Source organism: Pristiophorus japonicus, chromosome 15 (genome assembly GCF_044704955.1).
Source record: "Pristiophorus japonicus isolate sPriJap1 chromosome 15, sPriJap1.hap1, whole genome shotgun sequence".
Classification (NCBI taxonomy): Eukaryota; Metazoa; Chordata; class Chondrichthyes; family Pristiophoridae; genus Pristiophorus; species Pristiophorus japonicus.
Genome location: NC_091991.1, coordinates 9,139,088 through 9,161,756, shown reverse-complemented (window position 1 = coordinate 9,161,756; position 22,669 = coordinate 9,139,088). Strand labels below are relative to the sequence as shown.

Here is a 22,669-nt window from a genome sequence, read left to right as displayed (position 1 = left end):
TACACCACATCCACTGGTTCCCCTTTATCCATCCTGTTTGTTACATCTTCAAAGAACTCCAGCAAATTTGTCAAACATGACTTCCCCTTCATAAATCCATGCTGACTCTACCTGACCGAATTTTGCTTTTCTAAATGTCCTACTACTGCTTCTTTAATAATGGATTCCAACATTTTCCCAACCACAGATGTTAAGCTAATGGATCTACAGTTTTCTGCTTATTGTCTGCCTCCTTTTTTAAATAGGGGGGTTACATTTGCAGTTTTTCAATCTGCTGGGACCTCCCCAGAATCCAGGGAATTTTGGTAAATTACAACCAATGCATCCACAATCCCTGCCGCTACTTCTCTTAAAACCCGAGGATGCAAGCCATCAGGTCCAGGGGATTTATCTGCCTTTAGTCACATTATCTTACTGAGTATCATCTGAATTTCCAGATCCCTTTGTTCCTTTTGACAATTTAGTTTCTTACTGGGTTGGACTGGAATAAAATTCGAGCTCCGAGAGCCCCCGACCCAAGAGACCCCCGACCTCTGAGCCCGAGAGGTCAGAGAATTCGGTGAGGCCAGGAGTCGGAGGAGCAGGAGGACCAGAGGTTCACTTCCGGCGAGGAGGTCACAGCCCTCATCCGGGCAGGTAAGTGGTTGGCTGTTTGATTGGTAAGTATCTTTCTCTCTCTTTCTTTTTAATTATATTTTAATTAGATAAGTCTAATTAGAGGGATGGCAGGGCAGCTCAGTCCCATGGAGTGCATGTCCTGCGACACGTGGGAAGTCCTGGACGCTTCGAGCAGCTTGGACAACCCTGTGTGCAGGAGGTGTCTCCAGCTTCAACTGCTCGAGCTCCGCGTTTTGGAGCTGGAGCAGTGGGTGGAGTCAATAAGGTGCATCCGCGAGGCTGAGAGCTACGTAGATAGCACGTTTCAGGAGGCGGTCACCCCGCAGCTTAAAAGCGTGCAGGCGGAGGGGAAGTGGGTGACCACCAAACGGAGGAAGAACGCTAGGCAGGTAGTGCAGGAGTCCCCCTGTGAGTCCATCTCGCTTTCAAACCCATATTTTCTTCTGAGCACTGATGAGGGCGATGGTGCCTCTGGGGAGTGCAGCCAGAGCCAAGTCCACGGCACCATGGATGGCTCATTTGCACAGGGGGAGGGACAAAGAATAAAAGAGCTGTAGTGTGTTAGGGGAACAGAGACGTTTCTTGCGGCCATAGACGTGACTCCAGGATGTTATGGTGCTTCCCTGGTGCCAGGGTCAAGGATGTCACAGAGCGAACACAGGGCATTCTGGTGGAGAGGGTGAAACAGCTAGAGATCGTGGTCCATATCGGGGCCAACGACCTAGGTAGAAAGAGGGATGAGGTCCTGCAGGCAGAATTTAGGGAACTAGGAGAAAAATTAACAGGTAGGACCTCAAAGGTAGTAATCTCCGGGTTACTACCGGTGCCACGTGCTAATGAGTACAGGAATAGAAGGATAGAGAGGATGTACGCGTGGCTGGAGAGTTGGTGCAGGAGGGAGGGCTTTAAATTCCTGAAGCATTGGGACCGCTTCTGGGGGAGATGGGACCTGTATAAACCGGACAGGTTGCACCTCAACAGTGCCGGGACCAATATCCTCACGGGGAGATTTGCTAGTGCTGTTGGGGAGAGTTTAAACTAGCTTGGCAGGGGGATGGGAACCTGAGAACAAATTCAATAGGGAAGGAAGTAAAGCTGAAATTGTACAGTAAGAATTTAGAAAGTGAATCTGTAAGACAGAGGAAACATGGGTTAGTAAGTAGTAATCAAGGAGGTGCTAAAAGTTCAAAGGTAAAATACTTTAATGCAAGGAGTATAGCGAATAAGGCGGATGAGCTGAGAGCACAGGTAGACACTTAGGAGTATGACATTATAGCCATTACAGAGACATGGCTGAAAGAGGGGCAGGTTTGGCAGCTCAATATTCCTGGTTACAGGATTTTTAGATAAGGCAAAGAGGGGGGGTAAAAAGCGGAGGGGGGTCGCGGTATTGATTAAAGAAACTATTACAGCGGTGAGGAGGGATGATATGTTAGAGCGATCGTCAAATGAGGACATGTGGGTCGAATTGAAAAATAAAAAAGGGGCGATCACACTGCTGGGCATGTATTATAGACCCCCAAACAGTAGGAGGGAGATAGAGGAGCAAATATGTAGGCAAATTTCTGTGGTCCAAAAACCATAGGGCAGTAATAGTAGGGGATTTTAACTATCCTAATACTGATTGGGACAAATATAGCGTGAAGGGTATAGAGGGTGCGGAATTCTTAAAATGCATTCAAGAGAACTTTTTTAAACAGTATGTAACAAACCCAACATGGGAGGGGGAAGTTCTGGATTTAGTTTTATAGAATGAAGCTGGGCAGGTGAAAGGGGTATCGGTGGGAGAGCACTTGGGTGCTAGTGGCCATAATTCAGTCAGATTCCAGTTAGTTATGGATAAGGACAAGGATAGACCAGGAATAAAAGTCCCAAGCTGGGGAAAAGCTAACTTTGCTAAGTTGAGGAGTGATTTGGCCACAGTAGGCTGGAAACAGCTACTTGTGGGTAAATCAGTGTCGGAACAGTGGGAGACATTCAAGGAGGAGATCTGGAAGGTTCAGGCCAAACATGTGCCCTTAAAGAAAAAGGGTGGGAATAACAATTCTAGATCCCGCTGAATGTCTAGGGACTTACAGGAGAGGATAAAGAAAAAAAGGGAAGCTTATGTCATATACCGACAGCTAAATATTGTACAATCTTTGGAGGAATATAGAAAGTTCAAAGGTAAAATTAAAAAGGCTATTAGGAATGCTAAGAGAGCATGAAAAATTCTTGGCAAGTAAAATTAAGGAAAACCCAAAGATGTTCTATAAATATATTAAGAGCAAGAGGATAACTAAAGAAAGGGTGGGGCCTATTAGAGACCATGAGGATAATCTTTGTGTGGAGGCGGAAGATGTTGGTATGGTTTTTAATGAATACTTTGCGTCTGTTTTCACAAAGGAAAGGGGCAATGCAGATACTGCTATCGAGGAGGAGTGTGAAATTCTGGATGAAATAAATATAGTGAGATGAGATATTAAGGGGTTTAGCAACTTTGAAAGTAGATAAGTCCCCAGGCCCAGATGAAATGCATCCCAGGCTGTTGAGCGAAGTAAAAGAGGAAATAGCAGAAGCCTTGACCATCATTTTCCAGTCCTCTTTGGATTTGGGCATGGTGCTGGAGGATTGGAGGACTGCTAATGTAGTACCCTTGTTTAAGAATGGAGAAAGGGATAGGCCGAGTAATTACAGGCCTGTCAGCCTAACCTCTGGGGGGGGAAATTATTGGAAAAAATCCTGAAAGACAGGATAAATCTACATTTAGAAAGGCAAAGATTAATTAGAGACAGTCAGCACGGATTTGTTAAGGGAAGATCATGTTTGACTAACCTGATTGAATTTTTTGAGGAGGTAACCAAGAGGGTTGATGAGGGTAGTGCGTACGATGTAGTGTATATGGACTTCAGCAAAGCTTTCGTTAAGGTCCCACATGGCAGACTGGTCACAAAGGTTAAAGCCCATGGGATCCAGGGCAAAGTGGCAAGTTGAATCCAAAATTGGCTCAGAGGTAGGAAGCAAAGAGTAATGGTTGATGGATGTTTTTGTGACTGGAAGGCTATATCCAATGGGGTTCCGCAGGGCTCAGACTGGGGCCCTTGCTTGTTGTGGTATACATCAATGATTTAGATTTGAATATAGGGAGTATGATTAAGAAGTTTGCAGATGACACTAAAATTGGCTGTGTGGTTGATAATGAAGAGGAAAGTCATGGGCTGCAGGATATCATCAATCTACTGGTCAGGTGGGCAGAGCAGTGGCAAGTGAAATTTAATTCGGAGAAGTGTGAGGTAATGCATTTGGGGAGGGCTAATAAGGAAAGGGTATACACATTAAATGGTAGGCCACTTAATAGTGTAGATGAACAAAGGGACCTTGGAGTGGTTGTTCACAGATCCCTGAAAGTAGCAGGCCACGTGGATAAGGTGGTTAAGAAGGCACACGGAATGCTTGCCTTTGATAGAAACATAGAAAATAGGTGCAGGAGTAGGCCATTCGGCCCTTCGAGCCTGCACCGCCATTCAATGAGTTCATGGCTGAACATGCAACTTCAGTACCCCATTCCTGCCAACCAACATCTAAAACAAATTATCTCACCACTATCACTTTGCTGTTTGTGGGAGCTTGCTGTGCGCAAAGTGGCTGATGTGTTTCCTATATTACAACAGTGACTGCACTCCAAAAAGTATTTCATTGGATGTAAAGTGCTTTGGGATGCCCTGAGGTTGTGAAAGGCGCTATATAAATGCAAGTCTTTCTTTACTTAATGCAGTCTGGGGTTTCACATTAGCAGCTATAGGCTCCTCTGCTTAAGCTTTGTAAATACAATCTCGTAGTCTTCCTGTTTCGTTGCGAATCCAGCTTATAAACAACAGAAACTGAACTGGACCAGCCACATAAATACGGTGCCAACAAGAGCAGGTCAGAGGCTGGGTATTCTGCAACCTCCTGACTCCCCAAAGCCTTTCCACCATCTATATGGCACAAGTCAGGAGTGTGATGGAATACTCTTCACCTGCCTGGGTGAGTGCAGCTCCAACAACACTCAAGAAGCTCGACACCATCCAGGACAAAGCAGCCCGCTTGATCGGCCCCCCATCCACCACCTTCAACATTCACTCCCTCCACCACCGGCGCACCGTGGCTGCAGTGTGCACCATCAACAATTCGCCAAGGCTTCTTCGGCAACACCTCCCAAACCCACGACCTCTACCACCTAGAAGGACAAGGGCAGCAGGCACATGGGAACATTGTCACCTGCAAGTTCCCCAAGTCACACACCATCCCGACTTGGAAATATATCGGCTGTTCCTTCATCGTCGCTGGGTCACAATCCTGGAACTCCCTCCCTAACAGCACTGTGGGAGCACCTTCACCACACGGACTGCAGCGGTTCAAAGCAGCTCACCATCACCTTCTCAATTAGGGACGGGCAATAAATGCCGGCCTGGCCAGCGAGGCCCACATCCCATAAACGGAAAAAAATTCAAGCTTTGAAATAAATACAGCAAAAGGGAGGATGGGTGAGAGAAAAGGTTCTTTTGTTGAATTCAGATGGGTAATACAGTACATATTTAAATACATTACCATAGAATGACTATTGGTCAGGCTTAAATCTCTAAATATTGAGCACATATTAACACACATATATAGAGTTTGAAAAGGTAATTTGACCCGCCAATTCCATTCCCATGAGGTGCAGATCATGTAGTTAGTCAAAACCGATTAATCTCTTTATAAAAAGATGGTACACGCTCACAGATAAAAGTTAGCAGGATTTCTGCAGTTTTGCTTCACAACAGCACTAAAGATTTGTTGAGTAACTCCAGAGTGACTGAGCAAGGCACTCTACTCCAGATTGGTTCCTGACTCCAAAGACAACTTGTATTTAACATAGTAAAACGCCCCAAGGCGCTTTAGAGTATAAGGTAAAAAATTTGACACCGAGCCACAAAAGGAGAAATTAGGACAGATGACCAAAAGCTTGGTCAAAGAGGTAGGTTTTACGGGGCGACTTAATGGAGGAGAGGCGGAGAGGTTTAGGCAGGGAGTTCCAGAGCTTGGGGCCCAGGCAACAGAAGGCACGGCCACCGATGGTTGATTGATTAAAATGGAGATGCTCAGGAGGGCAGAATTAGAGGAGTGCAGAGATCTCGGGGGGTTGTGGGGCTGGAGGGGATTACAGAGATAGGGAGAGGTGAGGCCATGGAGGGATTTGAAAACAAGGATGAGAATTTTGAAATCAAGGCATTGCTTAACCGGGAGCCAATGTAGGTCGATGTGCACAAGGGGTGATGGGTGAACGGGACTTGGTGAGAGTTAGATAGAAAGAAAAAACACTTGCATTTATACGGCACCTATCCCACCTCAGGCTGTCAGACTTTTACAGCCAATGAAGTACTTTTTTTGAAGTGTTGTAATGTAGGAAACATGGCAGCCAATTTGCACACAGCAAGCTCCCACAAACCGCAATGAGATAATAACCAATCTGTTTTAATGATGTTGCCAAGACACTGGATAGAATTCACCTGGCTCTTCTTCAAAATAGTGCCATGGGATCTTTTACATCCACTTGAGGGGGCAAGCGGGGCCTCCGAAAGACGGCACCTCCAACAGCGCAGCACTCCCTTAGTACAGCACTGGGAGTGTCAGTCTGGATTTTTGTGCTCAAGTCTCTGGAGTGGGACTTGAACCCACGACCTTCTGACTCAGAGGCGAGAGTGCTACCCACTGAGCCACAGCTGATGCCTACACAATTTCACACTATATGTAGTAAAATGACGCCGATCCCTAAATCACATCAATTTATTATCAAATCATAATCCAATCTGTGTAAAACTGGTTGCATGTGGAGCCGACTGCCGATGATTTAGTCTAGTGACAGCCACTGTTTGTGGGGTCACTGCCCCTGGATTTGCACTTACTCTATCTCAGACACAAGTATTTTCGTAAGCTTCTAGTTGCATTTAGTTTGTCTAGTGACGTGCTCAGAGCCCCCCCACCCCCATCCCAACCTTTAAGGCCGGAGATGCTGGGATCTCCACATCCACTGTGCACTCCCCTCACCTGTTGAATCACAGAAGGCAGCCATTCGGCCCATCAAGTCTGCGTCAGCTCTTTCGAAGAGCGATCCAGTTAGCCCCACTTCCCCGTTCTTTCCCCATATTGCTGCAACTTTTTCTCCCAAGTATTTATCCAATTCCCTTTGAAGGCTACTACTAAATCTGTTTCCTACGGGCAGTGTATTCCAAATCCTAACCACTCGCTGCGTAAAAACATTTTTCCTCATGTCACCTCTGGCTTTTTTGCCAATCACCTTAAATCTGTGGCCTCTGGTTATCGCCCCTTCAGCCATTGGAAACAACAACTTATTTACTCTATCGAAACCCTTCATGATTTTGAACACCTCTAATAAATCTCTTCTCGGCCTCCTCTGCTCCAAGGAAATCTCCCCAACTTCTCCAGTCTATCCACGCAACACTATTCCCTCATCCTTGGAACCATTCGAGGAAATCTCTTCTGTACCCTCTTCCAAAGCCTTCAACGTCCTTCCTAAAATGTGGTGAACAGAATTGGGCACAATACTCCAGCTGGGGCCGAACTACTATTTTATTACCGGTTTAGCATAAATTCCTGGCTTTTGTACTCTGTGCCTCGAGTCACGAAGACCAGGGGATGGAAATTTGGTCGTGCCTCTGTCGCGGTGTTAATCCGGGTGGGGCGGTAAATTTTGCGCCGGGAATTGGTTTGCGTCTTCAGCCGCAAAATTCACTAGCTGGGCCCCGAGCGTGGGGCGGAGCGCTAAGGGAGGCGTTCCACACCTCTTTTAGTGCGCTCGGCCGGCTGAGCAAATGCAAATCCCGAGCTAAACAGCCGGCCTCGGAGCGCTCCCAGAGAGGCCTCCGTGGAAAGAAAAAAACACCATAAACATTCCCAATACTTTGCTGATGCCACCTACATCCACATGAATCGTAAAAAATAACAATCACACTTTCCTCGGGTCGACATTCCTTCCCTCAATGCAGCCGCTGCAGCTCGGACCACCCGCTTTCCCAGGCGGTCCCACTAGGGGGCGCTGAGGATCGGGCGAGTTTCAAAATTCGAGCCTGTGTCACAACCAGGGGGTGTTGCACACCGACTCGCCTTTCCCGGGTGGTACTGCTCCGTGCCCGCTGCAAACCCGGCATCGAATGTCCCGGCGGGGTGCTGGAGGCTGGCCGGCCGCCCGCCCCAAAATGCTCTCTGCTGCCATTACTGCCCCTCCGGGGCAAAAACAGAGGCGGCAATGAACCGAGAATCCAGCCCCAGGATCCTGTATACTTTACTAACATCCTTGTTAACCTGTCCTGCCATCTTCAAAGATTTGTGCATGTGCTATGTTCTGAAACACCTGCACACACACGCACACACACACGCACACGCGCACACACACACGCACACGCACACACACGCACACGCACACACACGCACACGCACACACACGCACACGCACACACACGCACACACACGCACACACACACGCAGGCTCACATTTCTCCATTTTTAATGTTAAACATCGTAAGAGGGTGTTTCTTTTTCAATTTGGTATCTTCACTTTCTAACTTCCAAAACTAACCGGCGATTGGTTTTGTCACAGTACAAAGTGACTTACAGTCGCTGAATACTGTACATTTCAACTGATCTGCAATTGGGTAGAAGAATATTTCCTTTTCTTTTTAAATGCCTGTAATATTCAGCAAAGATGACGCACAATAATGCCATGCCAAAGCAGAGCATCTTTTAACAAACTATCACAGAATTCACCACAAACATAGAGTAAAGACAGAGGCAAGAAATGACCAGTGCCCAAAATATGCGCACAATATATTTTATCTTCACCAAACCATTACAATCAAACAGTAAAACAATAAAAATGACCGAAAGACAGTTTCAGAACACACTCTTGTTGCCTTAAAACAAAACAACAACAGGAATGTTGAGGTGTTCGATTACTTTCGACTGCCCACTTCGGAATCCCTAAAGCACAGAATGCCAGTGTCAAGGTATTTTACAAAGGGGATGACATGCAGCTGGGCTGGTCAATGGCATCCTTTCCCGTTTTAAAACCGTCTTTGTCTTAACGAGTCACACTTACGGGGAGATCGGGCGTCACTGTAAATTAGCCGACTTGCCCCTCGAGGTGATTTTGGTTCGTTTATGAGACGCCAAGGTGGCAAAAAATGGATCGGCAACTGCCACCTCAGCACAAGCACTGGAGCAACGTGTCAAATAAATTAAATCAGCTTGCTTAATATTGCTGTGTATTCGTTAAGGCTGCAGAAATGGTCCCAGACAGAAAGCCTCTTACCAAATGGAACTAAGACGGAGGGCAGCGTGGAAGGCGAGGCGGATATTCTTTTCACAGCAAACACCTCCAAAAAGACAACTTGCGCTATGTATTTTAGGACCGCCTACGACACACGGGAAGTCGCGACATTTTGGGAGTCGTTTGTGCGGCTTCGACTGTGTAAGGCCGAGTGGGTTTCACAGCAGCAAAAATGGAACAGGAACCAACCTCCGTATAAAAGCACAAGGTACTCAAACTGTAACTGAAAGGTGTTTAATTGGTAGCGGTCCTCTTCCAAAAAGTCTGCAGTAAATAAAGTGGGGATAAAAGTCCTAGCCGAACAGGTCCTTCAGGTCGTTGTTGGCAGAGCTGCTGGGCGGCATGGAGTTTGTCGGCAAGCTGGGCTGGGTGAAGTCCTGGGGCGCCATGAACGGGTTGGCCTGCAGAGGGGTCATGGCGAAGGCTGACTGGCTCATGGCGCTGGGCTGTGCCGCTCCCATCGGACTGCCGGCCGCCGGCGAGCCCTGGCCGAACTGGTTGAGCCACTGGTTCTGAGCCGCTGCTGGCATCTGCGCCGACATCTGCGGTGGCTGGGCCATCTGGTTCAGGCTGACCCGGCTCTTCTGCGGGCCCAGCAGGTTGTCCAGAGGCGACAGGTCCACGGCTTTGCCCGGCTGGCCCATGGCGCCCATGCCGGGGTATGCGGCGGGCAGGTTGGTGGCCGACGGCGCGGGGGATCGGCCGAGGCCGCCGTAGAAGTTCTGCCCGCCGGCGGCCATGGTCATGCTGTTGGCGTACGTGGGCTGGAAGGCCATGCCGGGCCCGAAGCCTGCCCCGTTGCTCATGCTCCCCAAAGCGTGCAGGCTGGCACCGGGATTGACGAACCCCATGCTGCTGTTGGCCGGGCTGGGCGTCGAGTAGCCACTCGAGGAGATATTCGGCACCGATCCCGGCTTGGACATGTTGATGGAAAGTGAATTCATGGAGGACATGTTTTCTAACAAACTACTCGTCAGGTCTTTGGTCTGCAAAGGGGAAAAGAAAGGAAAAGGAAGTGGCGTGTTCAAAATCATTTCAAAATAGCAACTGATCTCCAAGGCAGCTCTATATTCATAGAATGACAATAACAACAACAACTTGTATTTATATAGCACCTTTAACGTAGTGAAACGTCCCAAGACACTACACAGGAGTGTTAAGCAATAAAAATTTAACACCAAGCTACTACATAAGGAGAAGTTAGCACAGGTGACCAAAAGCTTTGTCAAAGAGATATGTTTTATGGAGCGTCTTGAAGGAGAAAAGAGAGGTGGAGAGGTTTAGGCAGAGAATTCCAGAGCTTGGGGCCCAGGCAACAGAAGGCACGTCCACCGATGGTTGAGCGATTATAATCAGGAATGCTCAGGAGGGCAGAATTTGAAGGAGGGCGGGGGGGGGTTATGGAGCTGGAGGAAATTTCAGAGATAGGGAGGGGGCGAGCCCATAGAGGGATTTGAAAATTAGGATGAGAATTTTGAAATCGAGTTGCTTAACCGGGAGCCAATGTAAGTCAGCGAGCACGGGGGGGTGATGGGTGAGAGGGACTTGGTGTGAGTTAGGACACGGGTAACCTAGTTTTGGATCACCTCTAGTTTACGTAGGGTAGAATATGGGAGGCCAGCCAGGAGTGCGTTGCAATAGTCAAGTCTAGCAGTAATAAAGGAATGAATGAGGGCTTCAGCAACGGATGAGCTGAAACAAAGGGGGGTGGGGGGGAAAGACGGACAATGTTACGGTGGTGGAAAATAGACACAGCACAAGAGGCGGCCATTCGGCCCATGGTCGCTGGGCCGGCTCTTTGAAAGTGCTGTCCAATTAGACCTACTCCCGTTGAAGGGTCCTCCATTTTGAAGGACAGTATCAAATTAAATTTACAGAATGATTTTTGTTGTGCAAACGACAACAATTTATTCCACAGCGAACTGTTGGGATATTCTTTCAATAAACTGGGAAGCTATTGGGGTATACTGCGCTTTGACCCTTAACCTCGCTGACCTCATCCCTGACTGGGCAAAGGAAAGGTGCTGTGCGGCAGGCCGGCTGATGGGGCCTCTTCCTGCTCCTCGCTTCACATCTCGTCAATACACGAGCTCCAGCAAGCAACCCAATGGCACATAAATTACAGAGCCAGGAAAGGCCACTCAGTCCATCGAGCCCCACCCTTACAACAGACCACAACCTGTACTGTTGATCATAGACTGATACAGCACAGGAGGCCATTCGGCCCATCGTGCCTGTGCCGGCTCTGTGAAAGAGCGATCCAGTTAGTCCCACTCCCCCCGCTCTTTCCTTATAGCTCTGCACAGTTTTTCCTTTTCAATTATTTATCCAATACCCTTTCAGGCAGTGCATTCCAGCTCATCACAGTGAAATAAATTCTCATCTCGTATCTGGTTTCTTTGCCAATTGCCTTAAATCTGTGTCCTCTGGTTACTGACCCTCCTGCCACTGGAAACAGTTTCTCCCCATCTATTCTATCAAAAGCTTTCATGATTTTGAACATCTCTATTGAATCTCCCCTTAACTTTCCCTGCTCTAAGGAGAACCATCCCAGTTTCTCCAGTCTCTCCACATAATTGGTACCGTCCTAGTAAATTTCCTCAGCATCCTCGCCAAGGATTTGACATCCTTCCTAACGTTTACCCGCCCCCTCTGCCTCTGCACCCTCTCCAAGGCCCAGAGGCAAACCCCATGGGCGACAGTCAAAACAAAAGCTTTGTGAATCCATTCCCCAAAGATCCCGTCAGTCTACGATTATAACTGTTTATGCTCCTCACGAGCCTCCTCCCACCCTACTTCATCTAACCCTAGCAGCATAACCCTCTATTCCTTTCTCCCTCATGTGTTTATCTAGCTTCGGATTTGAGCATAGGAGCAGGGAGGTCTTGCTGTAGTTGTACAGGGCCTTGGTAAGGCCACAACTTGAATATTGTGTACAGTTTTGGTCTCCTAATCTGAGGAAGGACGTTTTTGCTATTGAGGAAGTGCAGCGAAGGTTCACCAGACTGATTCCCGGGATGGCACGACTGACATAAGAAGAAAGGCTGGATCGACTAGGCTTATATTCACTGGAATTTAGATGAGAGGGGATCTCATAGAAACATATAAAATTCTGATGGGATCGGACAGGTTAGATGCAGGAAGAATGTTCCCGATGTTGGGGAAGTCCAGAACCAGGGGTCACAGTCTAAGGATAAGGGGTAAGCCATTTAGGACCGAGATGAGGAGAAACTTCTTCACTCAGAGAATTGTGAACCTGTGGAATTCTCTACCACTGAAACTTGTTGAGGCCAGTTGGTTAGATATATTCAAAAGGGAGTTAGATGTGGCCCTTACAGCTAAAGGGATCAAGGGGTATGGAGAGAAAGCAGGAATGGGGTACTAAAGTTTCATAATCAACCATGATCATATTGAATGGTGGTGCAGGCTCGAAGGGCCGAATGGCCTACTCCTGCACCTATTTTCTATGTTTCTATGTTTCTAAATGCATCTCTGCTATTTGCTTCAACCCCTCCCTGTGGCAGCAAGTTCCACATTCTCACCACTGTCTGGGTAAAGAAGTTTCTCCTGAATTCCCGACTGGATTTACAAACATATGAACAATGACGGACATGTAAAGATCCTCTTGGTCCATCGAGCCCGCCCCACACAATAGTGATACCTTGTGCAGCACAATATACACACTCACTCACTCACTCACTCCACCCCGTCTGAAACCATGTGATCTCCTGGGAGATGGCACAAAAATAGATAAAAACCCAGGCCAATTTGGGGGGGGGGGGGGGGGAAATCTGTGAAATTCCCCTCTGACCCATTAAAGCGATCGAAACTAGTCCAGGAGATCACTCTGGCCCTGAGTTCCCTGCAGGGCCAAGAGGCGATCTCTGCCTCAGTCAGAAACAGGTCCAGCTCACGCTTGAAGGAATTCAGCGATCAGCATCCACCGCATGAGATGGCAGCCTGTTCCAGAGGTCATAAGAACATAAGAATGAGGAGCAGGAGTAGGCCATACAGCCTTTTGAGCCTGCTCCAGCATTTAATAAGATCATGGTGGATCTTCTACCTCAACTCCACTTTCCCGCCCGATCCCCATATCCCTTGATTCATCAAAAGTCCAAAAATCTATTGATCTCAGCCTTGAATATACTCAATGACTCAGTATCCACAGCCCTTTGAGGTAGGAATTCCAAAGATTCACAATCCTCCGAGTGAATAAATTTCTCTTCATCTCAGTCTTAATTGGCCGACCCCTTATCCTGTGACTGTGACCCCTGGTTCTAGACTCTCCAGCCCGGGGAAACAACCTCTCAGCATCTACCCTGTCAATCCCCCTCAATATCTCATATGTTTCAATGAGATCGTCTCTCAGTCTTCTAAACTCCAGAGAATACAGGCCCAATCTACTCAATCTCTCAGGTACAGCAAACAATTGTTGGCCTTTATTGCAAGGGGGTTGGAGTACAAGAATAAGGAAGTCTTACTACAATTGTACAGGGCCTTGGTGAGACCACATCTGGAGTACTGTGCACAGTTTGGTCTCCTTATCTGAGGAAGGATATACTTGCCTTAGAAGTCATAGGACAACCCTCTCATCCCAGGAATCAATCGAGTGAACAATCGTACACTTCTAAGGCAAGTATATCCTTCCTCAGATAAGGAGACGAAACTGTGCACAGTACTCCAGATGTGGTCTCACCAAGACTTCCTTATTCTTGTACTCCAACTCCTTTGCAATAAAGGCCAACAATTGTTTGCTGTACCTGCATGCTAGCTTTATGTGTTTCCTGTACGAGGATACCAAAATCTCTCTGAACACCAACATTTAATAGTTTCTCACCATTTAAAAAATATTCTGTCTTTCTATTTTTCCTGCCAAATTGAACCACCTCACAGTTCCCCACATTATACTCTATCTGCCATCTTATTGCCCACTCACTTAACCTGTCTATATCCCTTTGCAGGCTCTTTGTGCCTTCCTCACCTTACTTTCCCACCTAGCTTTGTATCATCAGCAAACCCGGATGCATTGTAAATAGTTGAGGCCCCACTAGTTACAGCCTACCAACTCAAAAATGACCCGTTTATCCCTACTCTCTGTTTTCTGTCCGTTAACCAATCCTCTAACTATGCTAATATATTAACCCCAACCCCGTGAGCCCTTATCTTGCGTCGCAACCTTTTATGTAAGCACCTTATCGAATGCCTTTTGGAAATCCAAATATACTACATCCACTGGTTCTCCCCTGCTAGTTACTATTTATTATATTGTCAAGGAAAAGAACCACCTCCTGACATCTAACTGGGATCTGTCCTTATTAGTCACTATTTTCTATTTATGACCCCTTTACCATTCCTCTCAGAAGGTCCCACATGGTGCATGCACAGTGAATCGCTTTGAGGGCAGTGCTTCATGCAGCCAAAGTGAACATAAGAACATAAAAAATAGGAGTCGGCCATTTTGCCCCTCGAGCCTGCTCCATCATTCAATAAGATCATGGCTGATCTGATCTTGGCCTTAACTCCACTTCCCTGCCTGCTCCCCATAATCCTTGACTCCCTTATCGTTCAAAAAACTGTTTATCTCCACCTTAAATTCAATGACCCAGCCTCTACGGCTCTCTGGGGCAGAGAATTCATAAGATTCACAACCCTCTGACAGAAGAAATTCCTCCTCATCTCAGTTTTAAATGAGTGGACCCTTATTCTGAACTATGCCCCCCAGTTCTAGATTCCCCCACGAGGGGAATCATCCTCTCTGCATCTACTCTGTCAAGTCCCCTCTGAAGCATTCTATAAATAGACAATTAGAAATTGTGAAGAACGAGGCTGTCGACACACTCCCGAGAGTCAGGACAGCTTTACAAAGACATACCTGTGTGCTAGGGGCTGAAACTTTGACAGACTTTGGGGCGAGAGGCTGTTGATTTCGAAGTTTCTGAGCCTGTTCCTGCTCCTTGGCCAGTCGCTGCTTTTCTTCCAATGTGAGATTGGCCTGGGTGCAGAAGGAAATGGGTTACAATTATTTCACAGATTCGGAGAATTTAGCAGCACAGGAGACGGTCATTCGGCCCATCGCGTCTGTGCTGACCCTTTGAAAGAGCGATCCAATTAGCAACACTCCCTGCTCTTTCCCCATAGGCCGACAGACTTTAAATGCTATCATGGATTCTGCTTCCACCACCGCTGCTGGTTTTGCATTCACTGTAAGCCCCCACCCCCCCGCCCTGCCCCACAACCCCCCCTCCCCCCTCTCCAGCCCCACAGCACTCCCTCTCCACCCCACCCGCCCCTCCACCCCCCCCCCAGGACCCCCACACCCCTCCCACCCCCCCCCCCCCCCGAGATATCGGTGTTCTTCCAATTCTGTGCATCCTCGATTTTAATCACTCCACCATTGGTGGCCGTGCCTTCAGCTGCCTGGGCCTCAAGCTCTGGAATTTCCCCCCTAAACCTTTCGCATCTCCCTCTTTTAGGGTTCTCCTTAAAACCCACCTCTATGACCAAGCATTTGGTCACCTGCTCTAATATCTCCTTATGTGGCTCGGTGTCAAATTTTGTTTGATAATCACTCCTGTCAAGGGCCTTGGGACATTTTACTACATTAAAAGGAGTTAAAAGACTTGCATTTATTTAGCGCCTTTCACGACCACTGGCCTTCCCAAAGCGCTTTTCAGGCAATGAAGTGCTTTTTGAAGTGTAGTCACTGTTGTAATGAGTTATATAAATGCAAGTTGTTGCTGTTCGAACAACTCTCTGCATCGAAAGAAATTCTCCCAGCCCCTCCTTTAGTTTCTTTGATGATCTTAAATCACTGAGCAACGGAGATAGTTTCTCTATTTACCTGATCAAAGCCCATCATTTTGATTGCCTCCTAACCATTCCTGTTTGAAAGGAAGAGCCCCAGTTTGTCTCGTCCCTCCTAGTATCTAAAGCCTTGGTATTATCTTAGTGACTCCCTACTGTACCCTCTCCACGGCCTTGACATTCTTCCTAAAGGTGCCCAAAACTGGCCACAATATTCTAGTCGAGTCCTAACTAACGATTTGTATAGCGTTAGCGCGACCTCTTTAATTTTGCGTACTATGGCCTTATTTATAAAACCTTGGAATCCATTCATTCTCTACCATGTTTCAATCACCTCGTCCTACCGAATTTAAGGTGGAATGTATCTCAACACTTAAATGTCCCAGTTCCTTCATTCCTTTGGGAACCTTACTGCAGGCATCGTACTTTAGTGATGGTCACTAAATCACTCTGCCACTTAAGAACCAGCAGAAGACAACGTAAATGGGTTGGGACTACTTCAGGAGATCAAGGAGGAAGAGGCCGTCACTGCTTCAGTAGTAAACGTGAATCACCGAGCACATTAGAAAAGAAGGGCAAGTCCCCTTCCCTCCTTTAGAGTTCCACTGGGACAAGGGACAGCTGTGGCAGAGGTTACGGACAGGCAACCTAGGAAGAAGGCTGGAAGACTTGCATTTATATAGCGCCTTTCACGGCAACCCAAAGTGCATTCGAGCCAAAGAAGCACTCCTTTGAAGTGTAGTAGTGTAGTCACTGTTGTAATTTAGGAAACGCGGTAGCCAATTTTGCGCACAGCAAGCTCCCACAAACAGCAATGTGAAAAATGGCCAGATAGTCTATTGAATTGATGTTGGTTAAGGGATAAATATTGGCCACACTGGGGAGAACGCCCCTTGCTCTTCGGAATAGTGACATGGGATCAGTTACATCGACCGGAGAGGGCAGACGGGGCCTCGATTTAACATCTTATCCAAAAGACGACACTTCCAACGGTGCAACGCTCCCTCTCTGATACACTGGGAGTGTCAGCCTAGATTTTTGTGCTCAAGTCTCTGAAGTGGGACTTGAACCCACAACCTTCAGACTCAGAGACGAGAGTGCTTCCCACTGAGCCACAGCTGACACCATGACACATTAAACCTGACCATACAGAACAAACATTTGGTGTAAAGTAGCTCTTACCTTGACTTGCTTCTGTGAATTGGAGACCGATCCATTCTCTTTCCTATTTGCTCCTCCACTTACGCCCACTCCAAAGCTGGTGAAGATCTTGTCGATCTATTTTGCAGGATAACAGCACAAGTCAATAATCAGCACAGAACAGAACCATTATATATAGCATAGCTGGGATAGAAGTACAACCGATCCAGACAAAGACCTCCAACAGAGACTTCCCCATTGTATTGAAGTTTCAGAATCCTAGGAATTACAGCGGAGAAGGTGGCCATTTGGCCCATTGTAACTGTGCCATGTTAGTTCTTCAACTAGCACTGCCGATTCTAATCCCATTTCATAGAAACATAGAACATAGAAACATAGAAAATAGGTGCAGGAGTAGGCCATTCAGCCCTTCCAGCCTGCACCGCCATTCAATGAGTTCATGGCTGAACATGAAACTTCAGTACCCCATTCCTGCTTTCTCGCCATACCCCTTGATCCCCCGAGTAGTAAGGACTTCATCTAACTCCCTTTTGAATATATTTAGTGAATTGGCCTCAACAACTTTCTGTGGTAGAGAATTCCACAGGTTCACCACTCTCTGGGTGAAGAAGTTTCTCCTCATCTCGGTCCTAAATGGCTTACCCCTTATCCTTAGACTGTGACCCCTGGTTCTAGACTTCCCCAACATTGGGAACATTCTTCCTGCATCTAACCTGTCTAAACCCGTCAGAATTTTAAACGTTTCTATGAGGTCCCCTCTCATTCTTCTGAACTCCAGTGAATACAAGCCCAGTTGATCCAGTCTTTCTTGATAGGTCAGTCCCACCATCCCGGGAATCAGTCTGGTGAATCTTCGCTGCACTCCCTCAATAGCAAGAATGTCCTTCCTCAAGTTAGGAGACCAAAACTGTACACAATACTCCAGGTGTGACCTCACCAAAGCCCTGTACAACTGTAGCAATACCTCCCTGCCCCTGTACTCAAATCCCCTCGCTATGAAAACCAACATGCCATTTGCTTTCTTAACCGCATGCTGTACCTGCATGCCAACCTTCAATGACTGATGTACCATGACACCCAGGTCTCTTTGCACCTCCCCTTTTCCTAATCTGTCACCATTCAGATAATAGTCTGTCTCTCTGTTTTTACCACCAAAGTGGATAACCTCACATTTATCCACATTATACTTCATCTGCCATTCATTTGCCCACTCACCTAACCTATCCAAGTCACTCTGCAGCCTCATAGCATCCTCCTCGCAGCTCACCCAACTTAGTGTCATCCGCAAATTTGGAGATACTACATTTAATCCCCTCGTCTAAATCAGTAATGTACAGTGTAAACAGCTGGGGCCCCAGCACAGAACCTTGCGGTACCCCACTAGTCACTGCCTGCCATTCTGAAAAGTACCCATTTACTCCTACTCTTTGCTTCCTGTCTGACAACCAGTTCTCAATCCACGAGATTATTTATTTTCAAAATAAGTCTGGTTCTCCTTCAAATGATGTTATAAGTCTCTGCCCTAAACCTCTCTCTCCTCCATTAAGACGCTCCTTAAAACCTACCTCTTTGACCAAGCTCATGGTCGCCCATCTCAATATTTCCTCCTTTGGCTCGGTGTCAATTTAAGTCTGCCATCGTTTCTGTGAAGCGTCCTGAGGACGTTTTACTACGTTGAAGGTGCTGTATAAATGCAAGTTGTTGCTTGTTGAGCGAGGGAAGGAAAACGGTAAGAGTGAGAATGTGGAGGAGCACCAGAATAAGGAAAAGCAGAAAGGGGCAACAGTGGATGTGACCTGCTGCTCATCCAAAAGGAAGAAAGATTTATGGCAGAAAATAGAGAGAAGCTGAACTGGAGAATTTTAGCTATGAGGAAAGATTGGATAGGCTGGGCTTATTTTCTTTGGAACAGAGGAGGCAGAGGGGAGATTTAATTGAGGTATATAAAATTATGAGAGACCTAGTTAGAGTGGATAGGAAGGACCTATTTACCTTAGCAGAGAGGTCAACAACCAGGGGGCACAGATTTCAAGTAATTGGTAGGAGGTTTAGAGGGGAGTTGAGGAGAACTTTTTTCACCCAGAGGGTGGTGGGGGTCTGGAACTCACTGCCTGAAAGGGTGGTAGAGGCAGAAACCCTCACCACATTTAATATGTACTTGGCTGTGCACTTGAAGTGCCGTAACCTACAGGGCTATGGACCAAGAGCTGGAAAGTAGGATTAGGCTGGATAGCTCTCTGTCGGCCGGCACGGACACAATGGGCCAAAATGGCCTCCTGCCGTGCTGTAAATTTCTATGATTCTATGAAGAAGAAAAAGGCAAAAGAGGAGAAACAATAACACAAAGTTGGCTGACACAGACAAGAAAGGACAATGCCGATCTACTAGCGTATACAAAGTTTTGAGATGCATCTGTCACAACATCACAGCTACAATGGAAATACCTTTTTTTTTTAAATAAAGTTAAATAAAAGATAAAGTTGATTCCCCAGCCGCAGTCATTGACCTGGAGCCTGAAAATTACCAGCAGTGCCAACTGCCCTCCGATCTGATTGAAAAATTGTAGCTTCCTTTGTTCTTGGGATGTGGAGGATGCTAGTAAGACCATATTTATTGGCCATCCCGAGTTGCCCCTAGAAGGTGGGCCTTCAGTTTGAACTACTGCAGCACTTTTGGCGAACATGCTCCCACAATGGTGTTAGGTCGGGAGTTGCAGGATATTGACTCGGTGATGATGAAGGGATGCTGCTCTATGTCCACGTCTGGATGGTGCGTGACTTGGAGGGGGCATTGGAGCCAATGGTGTTCCCATAACATTGCTGCTCTTTGTCCCTCTCTGCAGTCGAGGGTGCTGGGAAGGGAGGCGTGCCCAAGGACAGTTGGTGAGTTGCTGTAGTGGCTAAAGGCGCAAGCTAGCTCACAGCTCAACGTTACAACTGTGCTGGAGACCAGTGACTACCCATGAGCAATGACACGGGAGATGGCTCCAGATAAAGGGCTAGCACTGGCACACGTGCGATGGGGCGAGTGGCCTCCTGTACTGCAATTTCTATGTGACCCACCCGAATATAAAAACATACAGGACTGGAAAAGACCATCTCAGTCATATGAACATAAGAAATAGGAACAGGAGGAGGTCATTTGGCCCCTCGAGCCTGCTCCGCCTTTCAATGCCATGGCTGATCTGATCTTGGCCTCAACTCCACTTCCCTGCCCGCTCCCCATAACTCCCTTAACAGGTCCGTCTAATCTGTTATAGCGTCTCGGAAATATATCCCATGATACTTCTTATACCTCGCAATCAAATCTTTCCCCAAGTATTTATCCAACTTATCGATGGAATTAGTTGATATATTCAACCTGCTCTGCCTCGCTGGCAGCCCGTTCCACACATTCAACGCCCTCTGCGTCAACTCGCTAAATCTAAACTCTCTTTTCACTCTTCTTTGCAGCAACGCCTTCTTACAGCTTCTGTTATGGCAATATTTATCTTGTCTACACCCTTACCAATGTCTCCTGGTTCATGGAGATGCCTTGCAGTATAAAGAGCTGGAAGCAGCATGTTTGAATGGTCCAAGTCTCAGTAAACAACACATCAACAACTTGCATTTATATAGCGCCTTTAACATAGTAAAACGTCCCAAGGCACTTCACAGGATCAAACAAAATGTGACACCGAGTCCCATAAGGAGATACAAGGACAGGAGGCCAAAAGCTTGCTCAAAGTAGTAGGTTTTACGGTGTGAGTTAAAGAGGTAGAGAGGTTTAGGGAGGAAATTCCAGAGCTTCGGGCCTTGGTAGCTGAAGGCACGGCCGCCAATGGTGCAGCGATTAAAATTAAACAAGCCACAACAAACACACCAGGTAAGTCTATAATTGCCTCAGGATATCCAACATCTGGTCTTACCAAAAGGCCAGAATCAAGGCTGATGTGACTGAGCAGAGCTTGCTTGTCATTTTGTTCTGCAATCAAAGTTGGATCATTTTCTGCTACCTTGGCTGTACATTTCCCTTCTAATTAGGCTCGGGAACTGTTACTTTACCTGATTGTCTGAGCTGTCCTTCAATTCAGCAGCTTTACTGAACTGGCCGGGTAGATCCAAGCTTCTAAAAATAAAAATAAGACAAAACTTCAGTATTGCATAGACTGAGAAAGAAAGAGAAAGAACTTGCATTTATATAGCGCCTTTCATGACCTCACGATGTCCCAATGCGCTTCGCAGCCAATGAAGTACCTTTGAAGTGTAGTCACTGTTGGAAACGCGGCAGCCACTTTGCACACAACAAGTTCCCACAAACAGATAATGACCAGATAATCTGTTTGTGATGTTGGTTGAGCAATAAGTATCGGCAATAACACGGTACGCTGAGGATTTGAATCAGAACTGTTCGTTCATTGGATTGCAGTTAATATCTGCCGTTGAAGGATTTTCTTTTTAAATAACAGTTTTAAACAATTGGCAATACTTTACAAAAAAAGACAATTTGAAAATCATACAATCACATCGCATAGCAGGAGGCCATTCGGCCCATCGTGCCTGTGCCAGCTCTTTGAAAGAGCGATCCAATTAATCCCACTCACCAGCTCTTTCCTCATGGAGTCCTGCAAACATTTCCTTTTCAAGTATATATCAAATTCCTTTTTGAAACTTACTAATGAATCATCTTCCACCGCCCTTTCCAGCAGTGCATACACGATCATAACAACTCGCTGCGTTAAAAAATTCTCTCATCTCCTCTCTGTTTCTTCTGCCAATTATTTTAAATCTGTTTCCTGTGGTTAGTGACCCACATCCAAATGGAAACTGTTTCTCCTTATTCACTCTATCAAACCCACTCCTATAGCAGGGACTTAAACAGGAGGATGATCATTTTTTAATTTCAGACTCTGGGAGTTATTGTAGGTCAGCAAGAATAGGGGTGAAGGGTACGGGGAAGGGATGCTGCGGGATGATTAAGAGATCAGACATAGTGTCTGATGCAAAGGACAAACGTCTTTTGAGAGAAGTGGAGGTGAAATAATGCTTGTGTTATATCAATCATCCTGCTACACACAGTGGTGGCATCAGGAAATTGTCAGAAATGCAACTGATGGAATTGGTGTCTGTTACAAGTTTAAGGAACATTAAAACAGGTCACTTCCGTAAGTGGTCTGAGGATCTGAGCGTTCGGGAGTATGCCCTTACTGCCCAATATCTCACTACATGATAATGTAAGCTGGAGTGCAGTAACATTACTCCCTTCTGATCTGAATCGGATGTTTGTGTCTTCGGCACATGCTTCAACATGCTTCTATAATCTACTCTACGATGGACTGAGAAAGCACTTGTCAAGATGAGGGCAGACTCAAATCATGAAGAACATTTAAGAAGATAAGAAGTAGGAGGGGTAGACGCTACTCCACCATTCAATAAGATCATGGTTGATCATCGACCTCAACCCCACTTTCCCTCCTGATCTCCATAGCCCTCGACTTCCCTAATCTATCTATCTCAGCCTCGAATATATTCAGAGACTCAGCATCCACAGCCCTCTGGGGCAGAGAATTCCAAAGATTCACAACCCTCTGGGAGAAGAAATTTATCCTCATCTCAGTCCTAAATGGCTGAGTGAATGAACATAATGAGCAAGAGATGTGACCGGATTCACTTGGTTCAAACGGCACATCTTGTCTTCATGTAAAAAAACAAAATAACGAAAGTGCTGTGCTTTGCACATCAGTGGGTCATCTTATTTGAC

At 46.6% G+C, this 22,669-nt stretch overlaps 1 protein-coding gene across 1 annotated transcript in view; it reads right to left on the bottom strand.

The window, feature by feature from the left end:
- Positions 1-8,442: 8,442 nt before the first annotated feature.
- Positions 8,443-22,669, bottom strand: part of scyl2 (SCY1 like pseudokinase 2) — an 84,653-nt gene continuing 70,426 nt past the window's right edge. The window contains exons 15-18 of the mRNA XM_070900121.1: positions 20,974-21,037; positions 16,952-17,047; positions 14,838-14,957; positions 8,443-9,951 (exon numbers count right to left, since the gene is read on the bottom strand). Of these exons, the coding sequence (XP_070756222.1) occupies positions 9,259-9,951; positions 14,838-14,957; positions 16,952-17,047; positions 20,974-21,037 (973 nt within the window). The 3' untranslated portion in view covers positions 8,443-9,258. The remainder of the gene's footprint in view (positions 9,952-14,837; positions 14,958-16,951; positions 17,048-20,973; positions 21,038-22,669) is intronic.